Source organism: Aulostomus chinensis, chromosome 12 (genome assembly GCF_037954235.1).
Source record: "Aulostomus chinensis isolate RoL2024-O1b breed Wild chromosome 12, RoL_Achi_v1.0, whole genome shotgun sequence".
Classification (NCBI taxonomy): Eukaryota; Metazoa; Chordata; class Actinopteri; order Syngnathiformes; family Aulostomidae; genus Aulostomus; species Aulostomus chinensis.
The window spans coordinates 2,050,532-2,070,610 of record NC_141331.1 but is presented as its reverse complement, the minus strand read 5'-3'; the positions used below and the strand labels follow the sequence as shown (position 1 = coordinate 2,070,610).

Here is a 20,079-nt window from a genome sequence, read left to right as displayed (position 1 = left end):
TGCCTCAGGTTGTGGTCAAGATGTTGGGATTCTTCAGGCCTGAAGGCTTGTAGCTCTTAGACAGCAAAATCTGCAGGGCCGGCAACACGATCCATCAGTTTACCGCTCATTCCTGTTTTAACGCTTTGGAACAGAGTCGTCACCAAGCTCTCGAAACTCTGGTAACCGTCAGGTGCCGGGACGAGCTTGTCATGAAAACTCATCGTATTCACTGCAGGTTATGGCGTAGGTACGCGCATGCCGCTGACCTGACGGGCGCCACCGTGCGTCACGTCAGTGGAATAGAAGCTCCGCTGCCACCGAGCGCCCAGCCAGTCCACCGCTGGAGTAAACAAAACAACAGAGGGCAGTGTGAGAAGCGCAGGGTGGGGCACGAGTAGCGGCTGCTGTCAGAGTGCAGTTGCATCGTAGAGCGAAATATAAATATTAGTGATATAACTTCATATTTCCAGTCTTGTTTGATAAACACACACCCTCCCCCCAGCGCCTAATACCGACACTGGTGCCACACATTCTCAGTGTGTGTCACTGAAGTCCCCCGCTAACGTGATAAGCCTGTATCAACAGTTGGAGATAGCATTGTTTACACTGGCAGGGCAGCTGGGAAATGGCTTTATTGTTGCTGGTGCTAAAGGCCGCTCCCGCCACCTACAAGCTATCTACTCCATATTTCCTATTAATAACAACAGAGCCGATGGCCTTTTCTCTGTCCACAGACTCCAAAGTTCATTGTGTACAAAACAGTAGATAATTGTGTATGTCCTCTTCAAGTGGCTCAGCAGAAGTGTCTGACCCTCCACGTCATTCTAAATATTTGTCTTATCGATGTCTGTCCACCACTTTCCAGGAGGAGAAACGCAGGTATTCTGCCCAGTCTGGAGGACTTGCTCTTCTACACAGTAGCCGAGGGTCAAGAGAAGATTCCTGCTCATAAATTTCTCACTGTGAGTCTACTTCAAACTTCCATCAGCTCTTGGGTGTCGTTGGGTTCTATCAGCTTGGCGGTGGTGCTGTGAGATGTTGGTACCGACTATGATGAAACGTTGTTCAGCTCAGGCCTCTTCTTCTTTGCTCATCACCAGTCATTTATGAGGGGCAACAATCTGGGAAATCTACTGGAGGATTTATTGGCTTTTCCAAATGTGGTGGAAACAGACACAAGGTTTCTTTGTGTTCTTCAGGATGTCCAGAATGTGAATGTAATTCAAGCTTGTATTGAGTGAGGTATTACAAACCTCCACAAATATCAGCCACTAATCCAGTGTCCTCATACGTGATCAGCTGAAACCACTGGTGGAAGCGGCACAACTTCCTGTGCAGGCGTAGGCTACTGTTTTAGAGTGGAGAAGAAGAATTGGCAGAGCGAACTGAGCCAGATGTCAGACCCCAGCACTGAGCGATTCCCTTCAATCTCGGCGCAGGAATCCGACTAATTCGAACTGCTTTTACTGCTCCAGTCTTGAGTGATAACCTTCTGATGATGTTTTAGGCTCTCAAAGCCACGGGGCTTCGCAGCGGTGATCCCCGACTAAAGGAGTGTATGGAAACCCTCAAAGAAACCCTGAAGAACACATCAGATGGTGTCACATTGGACCGGCACCTTTTCAAGAAGTGAGTTTGGTTTTGTGTGTTTACTCCTCATTAGCGACGTCTACCACAGTGGCAGCGTCTCACACGTCTCCCCAGAACCTTCACTCTTCTTCAGCAGTTTGGTGACGGTACTAATAGCATTCCTATGAAAACAACATCAAATTCAATCTTAGGAGCCAATAACGAATTACTGTGGTTCACTGGTGTTGGCACTTGATTAATTTTACTGATTTGTTATGTACATCCATAAAATTCAGCAGATTCCCTCCTCTAAACCTTGAAAGCGCCACTTTGTGACACTGCGTCCAGCACCAGGGCCGACGAGCTGACTCAGTACCCCTCTGATCCGATAGTTTCAGTTTTAAAGAACCGATCCAAGTTAAGTCGATGGATGTGGGTTTACTTGGAATCGGGTCCTCAGTGTGGTGCTGTGCTTTCCCCATGTAACCTGAAATATGATGGATGATGTCACCGGCTCTGTGTCCATGGCTCCCTCCAGCCTGTGGTGTGATCATCACTATACGGTTCACGTTGGCTCATGCTGCCGGGATGAGCCGATGAACCGCTATAAAACGATGAGACTTCATCAGCATTCACAGAAGTTTGTCAGACTTGAGCTTCCAACGCGGTTGACAAACTTGTCCGGTGTTGCATGCGATGGCTGTATTTGAGCATGCTGTTTGTGGTTTGCCCATCAGGTGTGTCCAGAGCAACATTGTCCTGCTCACTCAGGCCTTCCGCAAGAAGTTCGTCATCCCAGATTTCCAGTCCTTCTCCTCCCACATTGATGAGCTGTATGAGAGTGCCAAAAACCTCTCTGGAGGGCAGGTGTGTCCTTGGATCATCACGTTTGCTCATTTACTCTCCCACGCCATCAGATTTATCATTTAGCTCATACAGATTCATCGTCACCGGCTTCAGTTGGCTCTTGGCGGCTTCCCCAGATGTCAGTGACTGGTGGGGGGGTTGAAATTTCCAAATAGGAATTTGGAAATTGTGACCTGAGTTCAGCTGGAAATAAGCAGCAGCCCGACTGTAAATCTTAACAAGCTGTTGAAAGCAGAACAATCTGAATATAGATACTTGTCAGTGGTATTTTGCTTTGTGTAACACACACACACGCACGCACACAAAGGTTATGGGTTTGTTTCCTTCACGGCCTGTGGTGTGTACTGGAAGCGCAGGGCTGAGCGGGCATCAGGTGAACCGTCACGTGAGCGTTTGCAGCTCTTGACATTCAGCTTCTCTTCCAGGTTGCAGACTACATTCCTCAGCTCGCCAAATTCAGTCCGGACCTGTGGGCCGTCTCTCTGTGCACAGTGGACGGACAGAGGTGAGATCCCTATCAAGGTTGAGAGGGGTTCCTGGGAGGTTCTCAGCCTCTGCTGAATGGCAGCAGTAACTTTTAGTCAGGTGACTTCCACATGGCACTGGGAGCTTCCTGGGAGGAAGCGGGGCCCACCCCAAGTCCTGCATGTGTACGAAATACTAGGAAGAGCTGTAGAATGAATGAGTGTTGCGAACACTCCCTTCTGGGGAGCTTATGACATCATAGACGTGTTTCACTCGAGTGTTGTTACGGTCTGCGCGTTCTCTGCGAGGCTGCTGTGAAATTCCGTCAATATGTGTGTTTGTTTTGAGTGTGGAAGAGCGGAAGTCGTAAATACAACAAGGTCCTGAGCAGAGATCAGGTCCGTGTGTTCTCGAGCTCCGACGCTCTCCTTCAGATCACCAGCTTGATAATCATTGACTTGTTTGGAGTCTCTTGTTCTGTTCCAGTTGCTTCTTTCTCGCTCTCCCTCTCGATCCCTCTCTTCCTCTCTCGCTCTCTGACTTTGATATTTCTCCTTGATTCTTGTCTCCTGTGCAGACACACAGTGGGAGACACCAAGGTCCCCTTCTGTCTGCAGTCCTGCGTCAAGCCTCTGAAGTACGCTGTTGCGGTTCACGACCACGGCACCGAGTACGTGCACAGCTTCATCGGGAAGGAGCCCAGTGGCCTGCGCTTTAATAAGCTCTTCCTGAATGAAGATGGTGAGCTTCATTCTTCTCCCTCCTGTTTCACAGACTCTTCCTGGATGAGAAGAATCCCTGGGGTTTATCAGGGTCTTCCTGCTCTGGTCCTCTGGAGAGGTCAGGGAGGGAACGTGGGACTGGATCACGGCGTAGTTCAGTGCTTTTTGTGTGAACTACAACAGATTTAAAGCATCAGAGTGTTTTTGTTAGTTTGTTTTGGAAACAGAAACATTGAAGCTGGTTTTGTCTCAATCACAGGAAACATTCACTGACATAAGAAAAAATGACGCTTTCCTCGTTTAGCTTTTTCTACACCGCAGGGTTCATATGGTCATGGGATTAAGAAATGTCTTTCCATGCATGAACACATTTTTTGAAAAATAAAAAGCCATGAGAATTTTGGGAAAAATGAGAGTTTGCTTTGCCTGAATATGGGCATGTGCACGTATGTGACTTGAACCCTGATGCTGATGGTGTTTCCTCGCGACCCCAGAAGAGCAGGCGGGTCACATGGAGCACAAGCGTCAGCCGGCACGTAAGAGATGGTATTAAATCTGATGGCCAATCTGTGCCCGTTCTCCCAGAGGAACCGTTGCCACCGTTCCGCGCTGCATCTTGAGTCGGCGCCAGGCTGACCTCATCTATGCAGGAGTTGTGCCAGCGATGTCCCGTGGTTGTGTAAGGAGATCATGCTTGCGTGAGGAATTAGCTGACGTAAACGCTACTCTGGATCTCTGAGGGATGAAGCTTCCTCTCACCTTGCTGAGTTTACCGATTGTTGCTGCAGGGCAGAGGAAGGCTGCTGGCGTCCGGGCCGCTTATGTGGTAACTGGGAGGGGCAAAGAATACTCACTGATGCTACATGTAGGGCATAGAGGAGGGGTATCTCAGGACCCTGTGGCCCCTGAGCGAGTCCCTCTGCTGGGTCTGAGGGGTGGTCAGGGTGGTGGTCATACGCCTGACGTGGCGGTGATGTTCAACTGTTGGCTCCCTCGGCCTCCACCAGCGTTTCCGTCACTCACACTCTCGCACTTTGCCAGCTCAGTCCCCGTCTGACGTGGTTCAGTATTGACGCTCCTCTGATGGTTCATTAGTTGACATCAGGTGGAGAGAAATGAACCACAGGTCCAGAACACCCAGGCAGGACCAGCAAGCTTATGGCTGTCAAGTCTGTGTTGTGATGCGTGCGGCCTGCTGTTCCCAGCTTCCACGTTGCAGGAGTTTGAATGTAGGAATTCACCACCCAGTAGCTCCTGTCAGCCTCTCATTTATTTGCATCATTATTTTTATCTGAAGTGTGTGTGTGTGTGTGTGTGCGCGCGCTGTGATCCCTCTGTGTTCTGTCGATGGACTCTTTGATCCTCTGCTGTGTGCTAACAGAGCTCTTGTTGGTCCACAGATAGGCCCCACAACCCCATGGTGAACGCCGGCGCCATTGTTTGTACTTCACTGATAAAGGTAAAAGCAGTTGTACTGTTTTTTCCTTCCTTCATGTGTGTTTGTATCACTGTGCTGCCTTATCAAGAGGATAAAGTGAACATAAATATTGACGGCTGATAAGACTGGAGTCTTGCACAACAGCCTAATGAACCCACTGCAGTTGAAGGGGCCCACTGAAGACGTAATGGAGGATTTTACTAATGTAGCATGCGTCCCCACTTTTCAAACTACTTCACAACTCTCTGTATTAATTACACTTTGTGTGTTTTCTGAACACAACACATCTGTATATAGATAGACACGCATAGAATTTGCAGGTATCTATTTTCTGCAGTGGTGTCTTGTTGCGGTGATTACGATTTATGCTAATCTTCCCTGAAGGGTAATTAGCCACCTAGCACACACTGTTACCGTGTTAGATGAAGAGTCAAACGCAGGTGCACATGGATGGAAGTCTCATCCAGACGTGGGTGTCAGCCTGTTGAGTAACGCCACATGAATACAGAATGACACGACAGCCAAGCTGCCGTCTCACAGGTCCCCAGACTCAGGAACCACCCTGATATTAGCAGCTTACAGCTTTCACTTTGTCAACATACAATTTTTAGGCTGTCGTAAGCTTCACATTGGTTAATGCGCATCCTCAGACACACCTTTGCTGAGTCCCATCTCAGCTGCTTATTTCAGCTGCTGCTCGAGGGGTCCGTGTAGCGTTTTTTTTTTTCTCGAGTGCCAGTAATCAGTCGGGAGCGGTTCTCTCTCTCTCTTGATTTGATTTGATTTCAGAGTTCTTCCATGTAGCAGGAGAACCCACTTCCTCACGTTCTTTGCCAGATTCTGGTGATTGAAAACCTTTGGTGTTCATGTGTAAGACCGTTCCCTCAGGAAACTCTTAACCTGTCAACCACAGGGGGGACGACAGACTAGGACGGCAAGCAGCTGATGATCTGAAAGCAGATCAGCAGCTGGATTTTCATTGTTTATTTCCTTGAACCCCAAATCAGGAGACCTGTGGACCGTCTTCCTGTCTTTACTGGAACGCTGTGTGAAAAGACTGCAAAGCCTGGGCCACACCAGGTCCACCCACCACGTGTAACACAAGTGTAGCGACGGTTGCTGCAGTCAGTAATTTATTTATTTATTTTTTTAATTTGCCAGTGGAGCAACTTTTAAAACCCCGCCCACATCAGCGGCACGTCTCAGGTGTTTCAGGCAGATGAGGAGCAGTGGTTTCTGCAGGAGGCAACACCCACCTGTGACTTGGATGTTGCCGATGTTTTAATGTGCAAAAAAGTTGTATAACTTGTTAAAGGAAAGAGGACCCCCCCACACACACACACACACACACACACACCTCCCACCCACCCCCCTAAAAAAACAACAAACAAAACAAAACCCATGTAACCGCCCAGGTGTGACAGCTGCTAACCGCTGGCATCAGTGTCTCAATGTGTTTGTATTGTTCTGAAGTGAAGCACAAATGTCAACCGCTGGTCAGCTTGGCTCAAACCTGTGTGGGGACGGCGGGGTGTTGGTGGCGGAGGAACGCCCCGAACTGTTGTTACATGGTGCTTGAAGGCTACATCTTGCTGCTGTTTTTGTATGTTGTTGCATATTTTCCAGACGTAGGAACTGTGGGAAATAATGACTGCTGCTGCAGGTCAAATGACGTTGGTAATTTTTTCTTCCTTTTCCATATCTATCTCCTCGCACTCTCCCAAACCCCCTGCCCCCCCCTCCTGTCTCCTCCAATCAACCCTGTAGACCCCCCACCTAACACCTCCATCAGTGTATCTTTGTCTTCTGCACAGTTCAGTGTAGAATTATTCACATAAGAAGCTGTAAATTCTTTGCACACCACACAAAACCAACACAGTCCAGTATTTTGTGTAATGCTAGGGCACGGAATGTGGATGCGTGTCCATTTTTCTCTGTGGGAATTGGCAGTGAAAACACAGCACACGAGGCTAGAAGTTGTGAGTTTAATTGTCATGACCCTCATTTCCCACCCAGTTTTACCTGGCTCTCTACACACATCCCTCACGTTAAAACACACACCTGCGCTATGGTAGGACAGTCTCTTCCACGTACGTCTCTGTAGAAACACACACACACAGCCAGAGCGGACACAGACCATGAAAACTGGTGTTCATTTTCCAGTTTTTGCATTGTAAATACAACAGAATCTCCTAGTGAGAGAGTGAGAGATCTAGTGAGATGTTTGACATGTTTGGTTTCTTAGTTAAATGACCTTTACTGGCACATGTCTACTAAATCTCCCTCAAAGATTTCCCTCTTTGTAACATATTCGCCAATCTGATTCATATTTTGGATCTACTTGTCTAATTCTCAGCAAAGCTCATGTGATTTTAATCTTAATCACAAAATTGCATCTGCTAATTATTTAGTTTGGTTTTGTCAGCAGTAGCATTACCATTTTAGCATCATGATGCTAAGCTTGTGCATCAGACCGTGTGAGTGAACCGTGCTAACGAAGTTCCCCTCTCATCTCTCCTCAACAGGGCGCCAGCAACGCAGAGAAATTTGACTATGTGAGTATCAGAGCTCCAACATGGAAGTCAGAACCCTTTCATGCTCTTTGTACATGTGAGACTGGAGCCACGCAGGGATGAAGTACTTTTGCAGTCCAACAGGAAGTGGTCATCTCCTGGCTCCTCCCCCAGCAGCCAATAGGATCGCTCCATGTGATTGAACCAGTAAATCAGCTCTGGTGAACAAAAGTTGATGATCTTCCAGGTTCAGTTCATCAAGATCATCTTCACTAATGAACCCTCTGATGATGCTGGAAGCCTGGATGCTACGTTAGCAGTGCTAAGGGGTTTCATGTTTAAACGGAGGTTCTGAAGGTCCCATTTGAACATTTAGATTCAGTACTATTTTGTGAGGTTGCCAGTGCTGCACCCTGGGCGAAGCCCCACCCACAAATATGATGATTGGCTGGCATGGCTACAAACAAGCCAGAGCTCACCGGAGTGATAACGGGTTGAACCAGAAGTCTTTTCCCAAGCCAGGAAGAGACGTCTGGCTTTGTGAAACTAAATATGGACGAGACGACCGCACCTGTGTTCTCGGGACAGATTGCCAACCAGTCGTAGCAAACAGACAAGCCCACCTTGATCGTGTTGTAAATCCCACTTTGCTCTTGTTCCAGGTCATGAACTTCCTGAAACAGATGGCAGGAAACGAGTACGTGGGTTTCAGCAATGCCACGTAAGTTCCTGAGTTTTTGCTTTGAAATCATCAGGGCTGTAGAGGCAGAGATTTACCCCAACCAGTCAGAGCAGGTGCCTTCATCCTGAGTTTGTCCCGGATGTTTCTTCCATGTTGCGAGTACAGGGAGGGGTAAACGTGTCTGTCACACGGCTCGTGAGGGCTGAACCCCATCAGAGCTCAGAGCTTCCACCTCGGGAGCACAGTAACGTGTGGACAGACACTTGGAGGCACAAAGCAGTCATGCAGGAGGGATGAAATGGGTTTGTGTGCCATCACAACTACGAGCGCTGCTGTTGACCTCCCAGGCGTTTGTCGCCTCCCCCTCTAATTTTTCCACAAATGATTTCAGCAGCGCTGCTGCCGTCCTCTCTCTCCAGCAATAACGGGTGGGCAGGCTACGAACTTTCCCCCGACAACATTTGGAATGTTTCATAAAGCGGAAGTCATTGTTAAGAAAACAACATGGAAGTGCAGAGCGGCGCTGGTCACCGAGCAGACGCAGGCTGATGCCATCTGTGGACTGGAGTCTCTGTCTGGACCATAAAGGTCACTGTGCATGATTCATGATGGCGCTTGAGCGCTGGGCTCATGTTGCAGCATCATCACATGACTGCGTGAGAGCTCTGGATGTACTGTACACATGAGGGTGATGGAATTTACTCTCTCACACACACACACACACACACACGCTTCCTTCCTCCCTGTGTAACAGGGCGTGCCCCACTTCTTTGTGTTACAGATTCCAGTCGGAGCGTGAGTCAGGGGACAGGAACTTCGCTATTGGTTACTACCTGAAAGAGAAAAAGGTGTGTGTGGTCTTGCGTGTTCTACTTGACAATAAACCTTAAGTCCAAACATGAAGATCATCTGCTCATTAAAGGTTAACTCCAAACAGCACACACATGCTGAATGCATGTATAGACGTTGACATCAATCAGCATATAAACTCCCTCATAAACAAACCTGTTTTATTAAAATGTATACAAATGATTGATTGGATTATTTTTATCTTGTCTACATAAATTGACTCATCAATGACCCAAATCTTTCTTCAATGAAAATAGTTTGTATTCATGAACACGATTTAATTATACGTACATAATCCAAGATATTTACACACGTGCACTCCAATGTTGTCTGGTCAGTACTGAGATGGCGTTTGAATCATTTAAGGTTGTAGAACTCAATATGATGTTAATCACAACAGCAGCTGTTGACCTTGACCTGTATATACACGGATCATGTGACTGTGCTGTTGACGCGCTATACTCTGACTCGGCAGTGTTTCCCAGAGGGCATCGACATGACGTCTGTGCTGGACCTCTACTTCCAGGTGAGTGTGGGTGGAGTTTTGTAGCAGAAGCAGATGATTTCCCAGGTTTCTCATGAATAATGGCTTCAGTGACGAGGAGGGAAGTCTGACATGTCAACCTGAGACTGCTTTCACACTCAGTCAGCAACAGGTCGCGACTGGAAATGGGATAACCAATCAGGTGCTGGAGCGCTAAGACTGATAGCATGAGATGGTTCAGTAGAGGACAAAGGGAGGGGCCTGGGACACGTAAGAGTCCGTGATAAGGGAGTGAGGGAGGAGATCAGAGGTGACTACAGGCGTGACTACAGGCGTGACTACAGGCGTGACTACAGGCGTGACTACAGGCGTGACTACAGGCGTGACTACAGGCGTGACTACAGGCGCTCCGACGCAGCAGACCAGTGGTCCTGGACCTACAAAGACTAAACCCTCACTTTCACTGAGAACTGAGATCTCACCGGTTCTGTGTGTGACTGACAGACATTTCTCTCACTCAACCTCCAGCTCTGCTCCATTGAGGTGACCTGCGAGAGCGCCAGCGTCATGGCCGCCACCCTCGCCAACGGTGGCATCTGTCCGATCACAGGCGAGCGTGTGCTGAGCCCCGAGGCCGTGAGGAACACGCTAAGTCTCATGCACTCCTGTGGCATGTATGACTTCTCTGGACAGTTTGCCTTCCACGTAAGTGAAAAAAAAGAAGACTCATGACATCATCCAGGACCCCCCCGATCTGAGCCAGTGGTCCAAAACTAGTTAGCCTGCTAAAGCAGGCGAATGTCTTCCATGTGAACCACAGGAAAGTGGGATTGTTGTTGGACGGTGTTCAGGTGACTAGCGAGTTGGTAATCAAGATATTTCTTTGTCTTTCAGCGTGGTGTCACATGACACATGCTGAGAAGAACCTGATGGTTCTGATAAATCCTCGCAGTCTTGTAGGCTGTTTTCTTTGTCTACGTGCAGAAGCTTCTAGACGATCAGATCCATTTTTTATCAGATCTCACACTTTAAAACTAGAAGGTCTTGTTGACCTCGTGGTTGTTCGATGGTCCATAACACATTACCACAGAGAGCCGCAACACGCCGAGGAACACCTATGTTCAGAAACACACGGCTAGGAGCTGACATCGAGGGTAGATGCTCATCTGTCAAAGGGGTAAATGGATGGATTCAACTTGGACAAAGAACTAGAAACCTGCAGTTCAATTAGCACATTCAATGTCCCAGCTGACACTGGGCGAGAGGCGGGTTCACCACCAGGCTGTCGCAGGCCCAGTTCAGTCTAAGATGAGAGACCATGAGAAACCATCCCATCACCATCTGATGTCAATCTGTCTGTTCCCCTGTCGTAGGTGGGCCTGCCAGCCAAGTCTGGGGTGGCGGGGGGGATCCTGCTGGTTGTTCCCAACGTGATGGGCATCATGTGTTGGTCCCCCCCACTAGACAAGCTGGGCAACTCTGTCAGAGGAATACATTTCTGCACGGTGAGTTTGGAACAGAAACAAAATAAAAAAAATAAACGGGAGAAGGAAAGGGGGGGGGGGGGTGACATCATCCACAAACAAGGCAGTGTATCAGGTGTGCATGTGAGGCGCCTCGCTCAGAGGCCCAGCGCCGTCAGCAGTAGGATTGCAGTTGTGCAACTGTGTCCTTGTGGGTGACTCATCAGAGACGCCGCTGGTCGATGAATGATTAGCTGAGCTGCAGGTTTGGCGCCATCAGTCAGCAGAGCGTCCGCACGTCTTGGCTCACCTCACGGTCGGTTCTGATGTTTGGTGTCGTTCCAGGACCTTGTGGAACTTTTCAACTTCCACAACTACGACAACTTGCGGCATTTCGCCAAGAAGCACGATCCTCGCCGGGAGGGAGGCGACCAGCGGGTAAGGCACACGACGCTTGTTCTGTAGTTCAGGTTGGACAGCTGCTGCCGACAAGGAGCCATTGAGCTGCCTACTCGTACTGACTGGTGATGTCACCACAGCAGATATGTGGTTGTTGACATCAGAACCTCTAGATTACCACTGATCCAGCGAATGCATTTCAAAATGAGCAGATTAGAGATGAAACGTCTCCACACCACTGCAGCAGACCTGGGGGAGGTGCTTAAGTACAGACTCGTCTCCTGTAGGCCAGTGAAAGGAAAGAGGATCCACTTCAAGGACGTTTCCACCTGCTGTTTGTGTGCGAATCTGTCAGGATCTCATAGAATCTGTCCACTCTTGTAGTCTTTAATCTGAGACATCAGCAACACAACTGGTGCGTTAGTGAACCACTCGCTGTCATGGTGCCTCACAGGCTTGTAGTTAGCTGCTGGGTGAACTCGGCACAAACAGCAGAACAGAAATCCTCCCGTTTAGCGAAGGTGTGTGGCTCGGTCCGGCCTGCAGGAGAACCCTGCGGTGCCCTGACCCACTCAAGGTTCTGTGTTGCTCAGTTTGTTCACATGTTTCAGGAAACAGAACCCGCCAGGAAGAGCCAAACTAATTTGTCATTCGTGTCGATTGAAACAGCAGCTCTGCTTCGGACCCATGGATTATGAGAGTCTCCAACAAGAACTAGCTCTGAAAGCCCCCCTTTGGAAAAAGGTGTCCCCCACCGAGTCGCACCAGGACAGCTCCACCACTGTAGTCTATAGGATGGACAATGTCGGCAAGTGAAAGTAGAAAGTCCCTCCTGACCCCCATCTGGCCTGATCTCTCCTCCCACCTCTCACAGCATCACCTCCTCCTCCTCCCACCAGGCCCCTCCCATATTTATGTAAATTATTTAGAGGATTATTTATTGCTTGTGAAGCAGAGACTGTGTGGACTGTTTTTATTTGTGATGAAACGTTAGGATGAGTTACTGCTGCTTTCTTTTTCCTCTGAATTCCAAATGTAGCCTCAGCCTGCTAGCTGCCTTAGCGTGTGAAGAGCTAAATACTTCATGGCAATACTTCCTTTGACTTGAAATCCTCTTTAAACGTGTACTGTAGGCTGACTAGCTTCAGTTCCATTGAACCAAATAAGTGTGTGTGCATGTGAGGCGCTTCGGCCTCGCCAGCACTCAGACGTGCAGCAGGCGCTGAGGCTGCTGGAGCCTCGGTCACGATGCTTGTCATGATGTATGTGATATGATCAGTATTGCAATACTCTACATAACAGACTGACAACGACACAATTGAGCTGAAAATACTACTACTAATACTAACATTCATGGGTCCTGATAGGATTTTATCATGATGCAGTGATACCAGTACAAGGGGCTGCAGCAGTGATGAAGTACTGTGGAAAAATATCACATTGTACTGCTGTGTGATGCTGTTGCGCAGCCCAAGAGGCGAGAGGCTGCTAGCTGTTAGCACGTAGCTGCTGGACAGACTGAGGTCTGTCTGTGTGAGTGAGAGCTGCAGTGCTTTGACCCCCCCCCCCCGTACCGGTCCAACCCCCCAACAAAAAAGGTGGATCTCCAGCAGAGGAACAATCAGCTGGAAGCTTCTTTTGAGTCACAAAAGTACAAAGTTCCTCAACCTTCTGCAGCCTGAGCCCACAAACTGGTGGTTCTGATCCAGTTCTGCTGCTATTCAGCAAACCTCACAGAAGATGTCTCTGATACGGTTTCACTGTTTGTTCCTCCTTCGCCTCACTCGACTCAACCAAAACACAGGAAAGGTCAAAGTTGAGGGAACTTTGGGACCAAAAACGAGTCGAGGTTGAGAAGTGAAATGCGTGTAAACGCGCTCGTCTGCTCCGTGTTGATGAAGTCACTCCTCCTGCTCCCATCTTGTCTCCGTCTCTGATCAGGTTGTGTTTGTGGTTCCGTTTCTGTCAGCAGGGTGATGCTAACGCTCTGATGTCACCACTGTCATCACATCCTGTCTGATGACCCAGAGTAACTTTAGGATCTAGATGGGATTAAATCTCATGCAGAGGGAGAAAGAGAGTCTGCACTTTGACACTTCCTCTTTCCTTCTTCTTGCTCGCTCGCTGTTGGCCAGCTCAGTTGAGGAGATGCTCCGCCTCCAGTCGCCGTGCGTGCTGGTCATCCCAGCATGCAAAGGGTGTACCGTTGCCAACACGAGGGACGCGGTCGAGGCCGCGTCACATTCCCACCAGAACAAAGTCTTTGAGCCAGTGGTGGTCGACCTGAGCCGGTGTGAGAAGCTCCGACGCCGTGCTCTCGTATAGGCTGTGATTATCAGTATTCCAATATTTGTACTTGGCTGCTTGAGGACAACAGGAAGAATGCGTGCTGTCAGACTGGAGAGAACGTCGGGACCAAAGAACGGGTCGAGGTTGAGGAACTGAACCGCTGTTGTGACTCAAAGATGTGAAGCTGCACCACAAACCGTTTCTGATATCAGCTGATCATCAGTCACTGCTGCAACATTCTCATGAAAAAAACCTTTCAGACTGAACGGTGGCGAGCTTGGAGGCGTAGACGCACCAATCCACATGTTCAGTTCTGGTCTGACTGATACTCACCCGCTGGGACCCACCAGAACCAGAGCTGTGGTACCGTCACCGCAGGTGAGCAGCAGTCACCGGCCAGAACCTCCCATTCCAGCCTGACACTGCTGAAGGACACGTACCAAAGACCAGAGCAGGTCCAGTGATGCAATACCAAGCCAGTATCAGGTTCAGTCTCACTGGGTCCATGGTCCAGGGAATCTGGATGGGCACCACAAGGAATGTCAGGAGCACCACATGGTACCAGAATTCCTGCTCTTGTTAAATAGAATAAGAAAAACGGCTCATCTCCAACTCGGGTGCTGGTTCCTGACGGCTCCGAGTTCTGGTTCTGTCAGCAGACCCAGGTTGGAAGGTGATCTTGGAGCACCTCAGCGTGCGACGTCTTCAAACAGCCTCAAGTCTGCTGAATGCTCCTGGAAAAACGCGCACATCAGTGTCGTCTCCAGGTGGTGCAGACGTTCTGAGGGCTCCAGGAAGTGGAAACGCACGAATGTCTTTCAGCTGATGCCTCCGTCTTGGCTCTACTATTGTGTGTGTCCCCGTCCCCTCTGTCGGAAGAGTCTGCCTGGTGTTTTGTGGTGGTTCCTAGGACTCAGGGGCCTCCGTCAGAAGCCTGTGATCACATTGATTCGTTACCATCATCAATGGTTCTCATCGGTTTTTGCTCTGCAGGTTCTTGAACGCTTTCACGTTCAGGATGACGCTTGATGGACACCAACGATCTGTTTAGTTCAGACGTGCGTCAGCCTCCCCGTGTCCATCAGTAGACGCTGGAGGTCATTGATCTGTGGCGCTCTGACCCTGAGGTCACAGGCCTCCTCTGACTGCGTCTGCAGATGTTGATCAGAATTCAGTCGCAGCTCAAACGAAACTATTCTGTACCAGAATATTCTAATCAGTTGCTCTTTAGGTCCACTAGGTGGTGCTGATGACTCGTTTATCAATTTGCACAACTGCAGCGCCAATGATTAATTAGACAAACGAGCTTTTAAACGTGTTTGTCAGACTTTTCTTGTCTGTCTTTGGGGGTTTTGGTAAATCGTCTAAGTCTTGTTTGTTGCTGCCTCTGGCGTTTTTATGTTGTTTTTTTAAGCTGCTTAGCAAAGAAAGCAAATATTAGCAAGAACTGAAGTGGAATTAGTGAGGATTTACAAAACTACAAAAATGTTTTTACTGAGAAAACGGTAACTTGTAAAACATCTTCGACAAATTGATTCTTTTGTAAAATAAGAATGAAACATTTCCACTGAAATCTTTTCCACAAGTTTGAAAGAAATGACCTGGAAATTAAGACATTTCTGAGAAAACAAAATTTTTCAAAACCAAATTGGAACCAAAATGTTGTAAAAGTCCCAAATCAGACATTTGAATGATGAGTGATTTTAGAGAGGAAACATGTTTGCAGTAGTTGAACTAGGATGTGAGCAGTATTTCCTAAGTATAAATACCAGGTATGCAGTTAAAGTACGGACGTCGTCAGTAGAGGGACTGATGCTTCATGAGTGTTTCACCAGCAGTGGTGCCAGCATGGCTGGTTTTAATGGGAGGAAACCAGCATGTCAGTCGTCTTGATGATCTGTTGTTGATCTGTTGTTGATCTGATTCTGCTTCTATCAATGAACTGTAATTAACTGCTTGTAATTGTACAATCAACCCGGTGATGACGAGGCTTCTGACAGCCAGGTTTTCCGTGTCCATCATCATGTAAATGTGTTCTCCTCACCCTCCCTCTTGCATGCATATTCTGGTATGTTTTTAATAAACATGTTTATGTAATCTCCATGTTCAATGTAATTTTATTACCTTCCACGTGTTTTGTTTGTTGGTTTGTGTCATCGATTTGATCCCTCGAGCCATCGCCATTGACATGAATTAAAGCCTGGCTGCCTTGGAACTGTCGGCTTCCCTGATGTTGGGCTCAGATCTTGAAGAGTTGTTGAACATGAATTCAAGGTTTCATTGGCTGTGACTGCTCGAACCACCACAGATGAAACCGCACAGTTCCAAGCTCACGCTGTTCAGACCGCTGTTGTAATGTCTCCATGACCGTCCTGTGTGCTGGGCGGTGACGCGCCGGCCGGCGTGTCCGGCTCAGACGCGTCGGCTGGTTTCGGGCTGTGTTCCCTGCGTGAAGCCAATAAAACACCGTCATCCATCGTCTCTTCACTTGATGCTTCTGTCACGTCACTCGCTGAATTTTCTCCATTCCAGCTTCAACGCCATTCTGAGCGTCCGAAGACCCTCAACAGTAAAGGGACACTTCACCCAAAAAAAATTAAGAAAACAAAACAAAGCACCGGAACGTTGGGTCACTGTGGTCTCACTCTTGACTGGAGGCTGCTGAAGGTCTTGGTTTCCCAGCTGAGGGCGTTCCATGTTCCAAACACCCGCAGAGGAGCGAGACTTAAAAAAAATAAAAACAACAAAACTTCTGAGAGAGACACACACACACACACACACACTTTTCAGGTATAAACACCAACCTTATCAGGACCCCTAGTCCGCATGGGGGCCAAAGACCTGTCCTGATGTGGCAGAACTTAATTTATGAACACCTGTTCAAAGGTAGAGTGAAGGTGTAAACTGCAGCTAGCTTGAGGTTAGGCATCAACTGTTTAGGATTAAGATTAGGGTTTGGGTTCGGATATTCACATCGATGGAATGTCCTAATAAGGACAGCTACACAAACCTGTGAGTGTACAGATATAAATAAATACAAACAAACAGACAGACCCATGATTAAGTGGGAGCCATGGACATGAAGAGAATTTAATGTCTTCATGCCAGTGGCCTCAGGGCTCCAGCATGGAGCAGCAGTGCCCTCTAGTGGACAACAGGGCAATGACGTGTTTGCCAAACCCCAAAATATAATTGCTGTCGACCAGATGAACATGAGAGCGGTGTGAAGGGTCCCTGACAATGCTGGCGTCTTCATTTTTACAGGTGAATCCAGCACCTGCCATTTCTCTGACTGAGCCAGATGCTAACGCTAGCTCAGCCAGGTTAGCCTGTTTCAAATTCCAAAAAAGGCTCCTGAAGCTCTCGGGACTCTCTGAGGTCGTCTGAACGTCTCGAGTGCTCGTGAAGGTGGGAGGAGCCGTTCACGTCTCCCAGTGCTCCTTTGCCGCTCAGCTACGGAGGCTTGGAGAGGCCAGGCTAAAATTGAACTATTTTAAGGCGTTATCCGGTGATGTCATCTCGTCATGACGAGATAATCACACTCGATTCTTGACCTCTTGACTGCTTACACCAGGATGATGTCCTGTTATCACAGGATGATGGCTCAAATAACAGAATAACAGCGTGGCCTCTCTCAGCTTCCGTACTCAGCCTCTTCAATGTCCAGTTCATAATTGTTAGCATGTTCTTTGTAGAATGGCCAGAACCCTAAAAATGTTCTCATGTGACAGCCCAGATGAGCAGGACGGGTGGTCCAACCAGAGCGCGCTGGGGTTTGGACTGTAGCCAATCAGAGCGCTTGTTGTTCCTCCTGCGTTTCCTCTTCTCACCCTTTGTGTCTTCAGGTCAAGTCGGTCATCAACCTGCTGTTCGCTGCCTACACGGGAGACGTGTCGGCGCTGAGGAGGTGAATCATCTCAGTGCTCCTGCTGTTCACTACACATCAGTAACGGCTCCAAGTACTCTGACACCTGCAGGCAGCGCCGCAGTGATGCGCTACAGGAGCGCTGTAACAGCGTGACAACACCAGTTCAGGTGTCCAGTAACGCGTCACCACCTGGCAGTCGTTACATCTTGAATAGCTGAGTCACTTCCAGTCAAAGGTCCAGGAAGCTCAGCGCGGCTCCGTCCTCAGGCCCGTCCGGAGTGAATATTCCCGCTTGAAGCTTGATAATCCAGCCTGGAACGTCACTGGCTGTCAGCAGTCTGACCAGGAAATACATGGGGATGATATTCCGTGAATTTAGTGAGGTTTAATTTAATTGTTTATTTATTTTTCTCCCATTATTGCGCCATTCATTGTTGGCACCGCCATGCTGTATCATGTGACGCCTCTGAGCTGTTACAGGACAGACACCCCTTACTGGGGTGTAAGGAGTCATGGGCAACGGAGTTTGGTAACTAATTAGTTTGTTTTCGCAAGCAGAAATTCTTAATTTATCCCTTGAACGTATCAAATACACACATACAAACACACCATAAAACATATAAATACCGATACAAGAAAGAAATAGAATAAAACATCACAACGTATCAGAACAGCCGGTAATCAGCCGGTTGATCAGTGATCCCCAAACTTTGACTGGAGACCAGAACGCCGAACTAGAAACCTCCGTTCCAGCTCACACGTTCAGTAGTTCAGGTCAAGCTGAGCTGGAAGATTCGAACTTCGATCAACACTTCTGTCTCAAATGTGTTTTCTTTGCTTGTGGAGAGGTTACACAATTGTGTGCGCGTGTGTGTGCAGGTTTGCGTTGTCCTCCATCGACATGGAGCAGAGGGACTACGACTCCAGAACGGCCCTCCACGTGGCGGCAGCTGAAGGTAACGTGACCTTCAGCTGAATGTCCCCTGTTCCTGTTCTCAGGTTCTGCTGGTCCTGGTGGGGACAGTTTCATGATGAAAGGGGGGGGCAGACAAAGAGAACGAATTATCAGTATGACAGGGATGCAGTGCTGCTACCAGAACAAAGTCATTCCAAAATATCTGGTGAAACTTCGGTGAAGTTGGAAAGATTTTGACAGATTTGAATTTCATGAAAACAGACGCTGCAGCGAGGCTCTCAGCGCCAGAGGCCTCGCAGGCGCGGCGCAACAAATATTCAGAGCCTTCAGACTCGTAAAGTCCAGTTCAGTGAAGGTTTCCTCCGTTCTTGCTTGACTGTCTGGGTCCGAACGGTGAAGCTGCTGGTTTAAGGCGCTGCCACAGCCTCTGCAAAATACACCGATGCCGCCTTCATCTCTGAGTGATGCGTCTCTGCCGCCGCCATCTTGCTCAGGAGGTCAGCCCCGATTCAGTGCCTTCTGACAGGCTGAAGTCTGACTGCTTCTGAGTTTTCACACAAAAGAAAAACTAAAACTAAAGAACAGAGAAAAACTGTCGGCAGGTGAGGAGTAGTTTTTTTTCACATCGTGTGACTTTAAGCACAGTGGAAGTGACTGTCCTGAAGCTAACGGATGCTAACGCTAGCTCATGTCAGGTGGGTTAAGAGTGTCATTTATCTTCCAGTAACGTCTCAGTTAGACGCTTGAGTCGTAACCTGTTGTGTTGCTGTGGGTGTGAATTCTGACATAAAAGCAAAGCAGCAGAAGAATGATGACGTTTCCTCTGTGACATCAGCTGACGCTCAGTGACGTCACTCGCCACCTTGTCGTTACTCTGTTTGCTGCCGTGTGTTTGCAGGACATACAGAGGTGGTGCGCTTCCTGCTGGAGGCTTGCAAGGTCAACCCAGTCCCCCGGGACAGGTCAGTGCGGGCCGCCAGAAGGGCTGAGCATGATGTCAGGTTCTCCATCCCGACACTCCGGGTTCTAATCTGCGGGAGGTGTTTTTGCAGGTGGGGGAACACGCCGATGGATGAGGCGGTGCACTTCGGCCACCATGACGTGGTCACCATCCTGCAGCAGTACCATGACAAATACAACCCACCAGCCACCCCCGACAACCAGGAGAGCGCCGAGCAGAGCCTGGACAGCCTGCTGTAGACTGCCGGTGTGACAGCGGCAGGCCGCGGAGCTCCTGAGCTTTCCAGCTGTTGTATCTTTGTGTGCTTTGCTTTCAGGCTGTTTATCGCTGCTTCATATCTCCTCATCTGTGCTGTTGAAGGAACTACCTGAACACCAGTAACCAGCGTGACTCCAGTAACCTGCTGGTGCCATCAACCGTACTTGTGGTATCGCAGCCATCTCCTATGTGATTGTATAAACGTGTAAAAGCTTGTGTGTGTCGTGTTGACGCTGTTTGATCAGCAGGAACTTCATGCAATTGTAGGTATTTTTCTGCGGTAACTTTTTAAAAATGTAAAATGAATATAAAGTTGTCACACAGGAGAAATGTAAGTTGTTCTATTTTTCTGTG

General features: G+C 48.6%; 1 protein-coding gene across 4 annotated transcripts in view; it reads left to right on the top strand.

Moving 5' to 3' along the window:
• Window positions 1-20,079, top strand: part of glsb (glutaminase b) — a 25,167-nt gene extending 5,088 nt beyond the window's left edge. The window contains exons 2-18 of one of the 4 annotated variants that reach the window (XM_086219593.1): window positions 848-944; window positions 1,490-1,611; window positions 2,289-2,418; window positions 2,844-2,923; window positions 3,461-3,624; window positions 5,006-5,064; window positions 7,569-7,598; window positions 8,219-8,277; window positions 9,020-9,086; window positions 9,563-9,613; window positions 10,100-10,276; window positions 10,945-11,076; window positions 11,380-11,472; window positions 17,568-17,629; window positions 18,470-18,546; window positions 19,405-19,468; window positions 19,559-20,079. In XM_086219593.1, the coding sequence (XP_086075719.1) occupies window positions 848-944; window positions 1,490-1,611; window positions 2,289-2,418; window positions 2,844-2,923; window positions 3,461-3,624; window positions 5,006-5,064; window positions 7,569-7,598; window positions 8,219-8,277; window positions 9,020-9,086; window positions 9,563-9,613; window positions 10,100-10,276; window positions 10,945-11,076; window positions 11,380-11,472; window positions 17,568-17,629; window positions 18,470-18,546; window positions 19,405-19,468; window positions 19,559-19,706 (1,612 nt within the window). In that variant the 3' untranslated portion in view covers window positions 19,707-20,079. Of the gene's footprint in view, window positions 1-847; window positions 945-1,489; window positions 1,612-2,288; window positions 2,419-2,843; window positions 2,924-3,460; window positions 3,625-5,005; window positions 5,065-7,568; window positions 7,599-8,218; window positions 8,278-9,019; window positions 9,087-9,562; window positions 9,614-10,099; window positions 10,277-10,944; window positions 11,077-11,379; window positions 11,473-12,044; window positions 16,464-17,567; window positions 17,630-18,469; window positions 18,547-19,404; window positions 19,469-19,558 lie in introns of those variants that run through there. The other 3 variants (XM_086219596.1, XM_086219595.1, XM_086219594.1) reach the window with 3 other exon arrangements.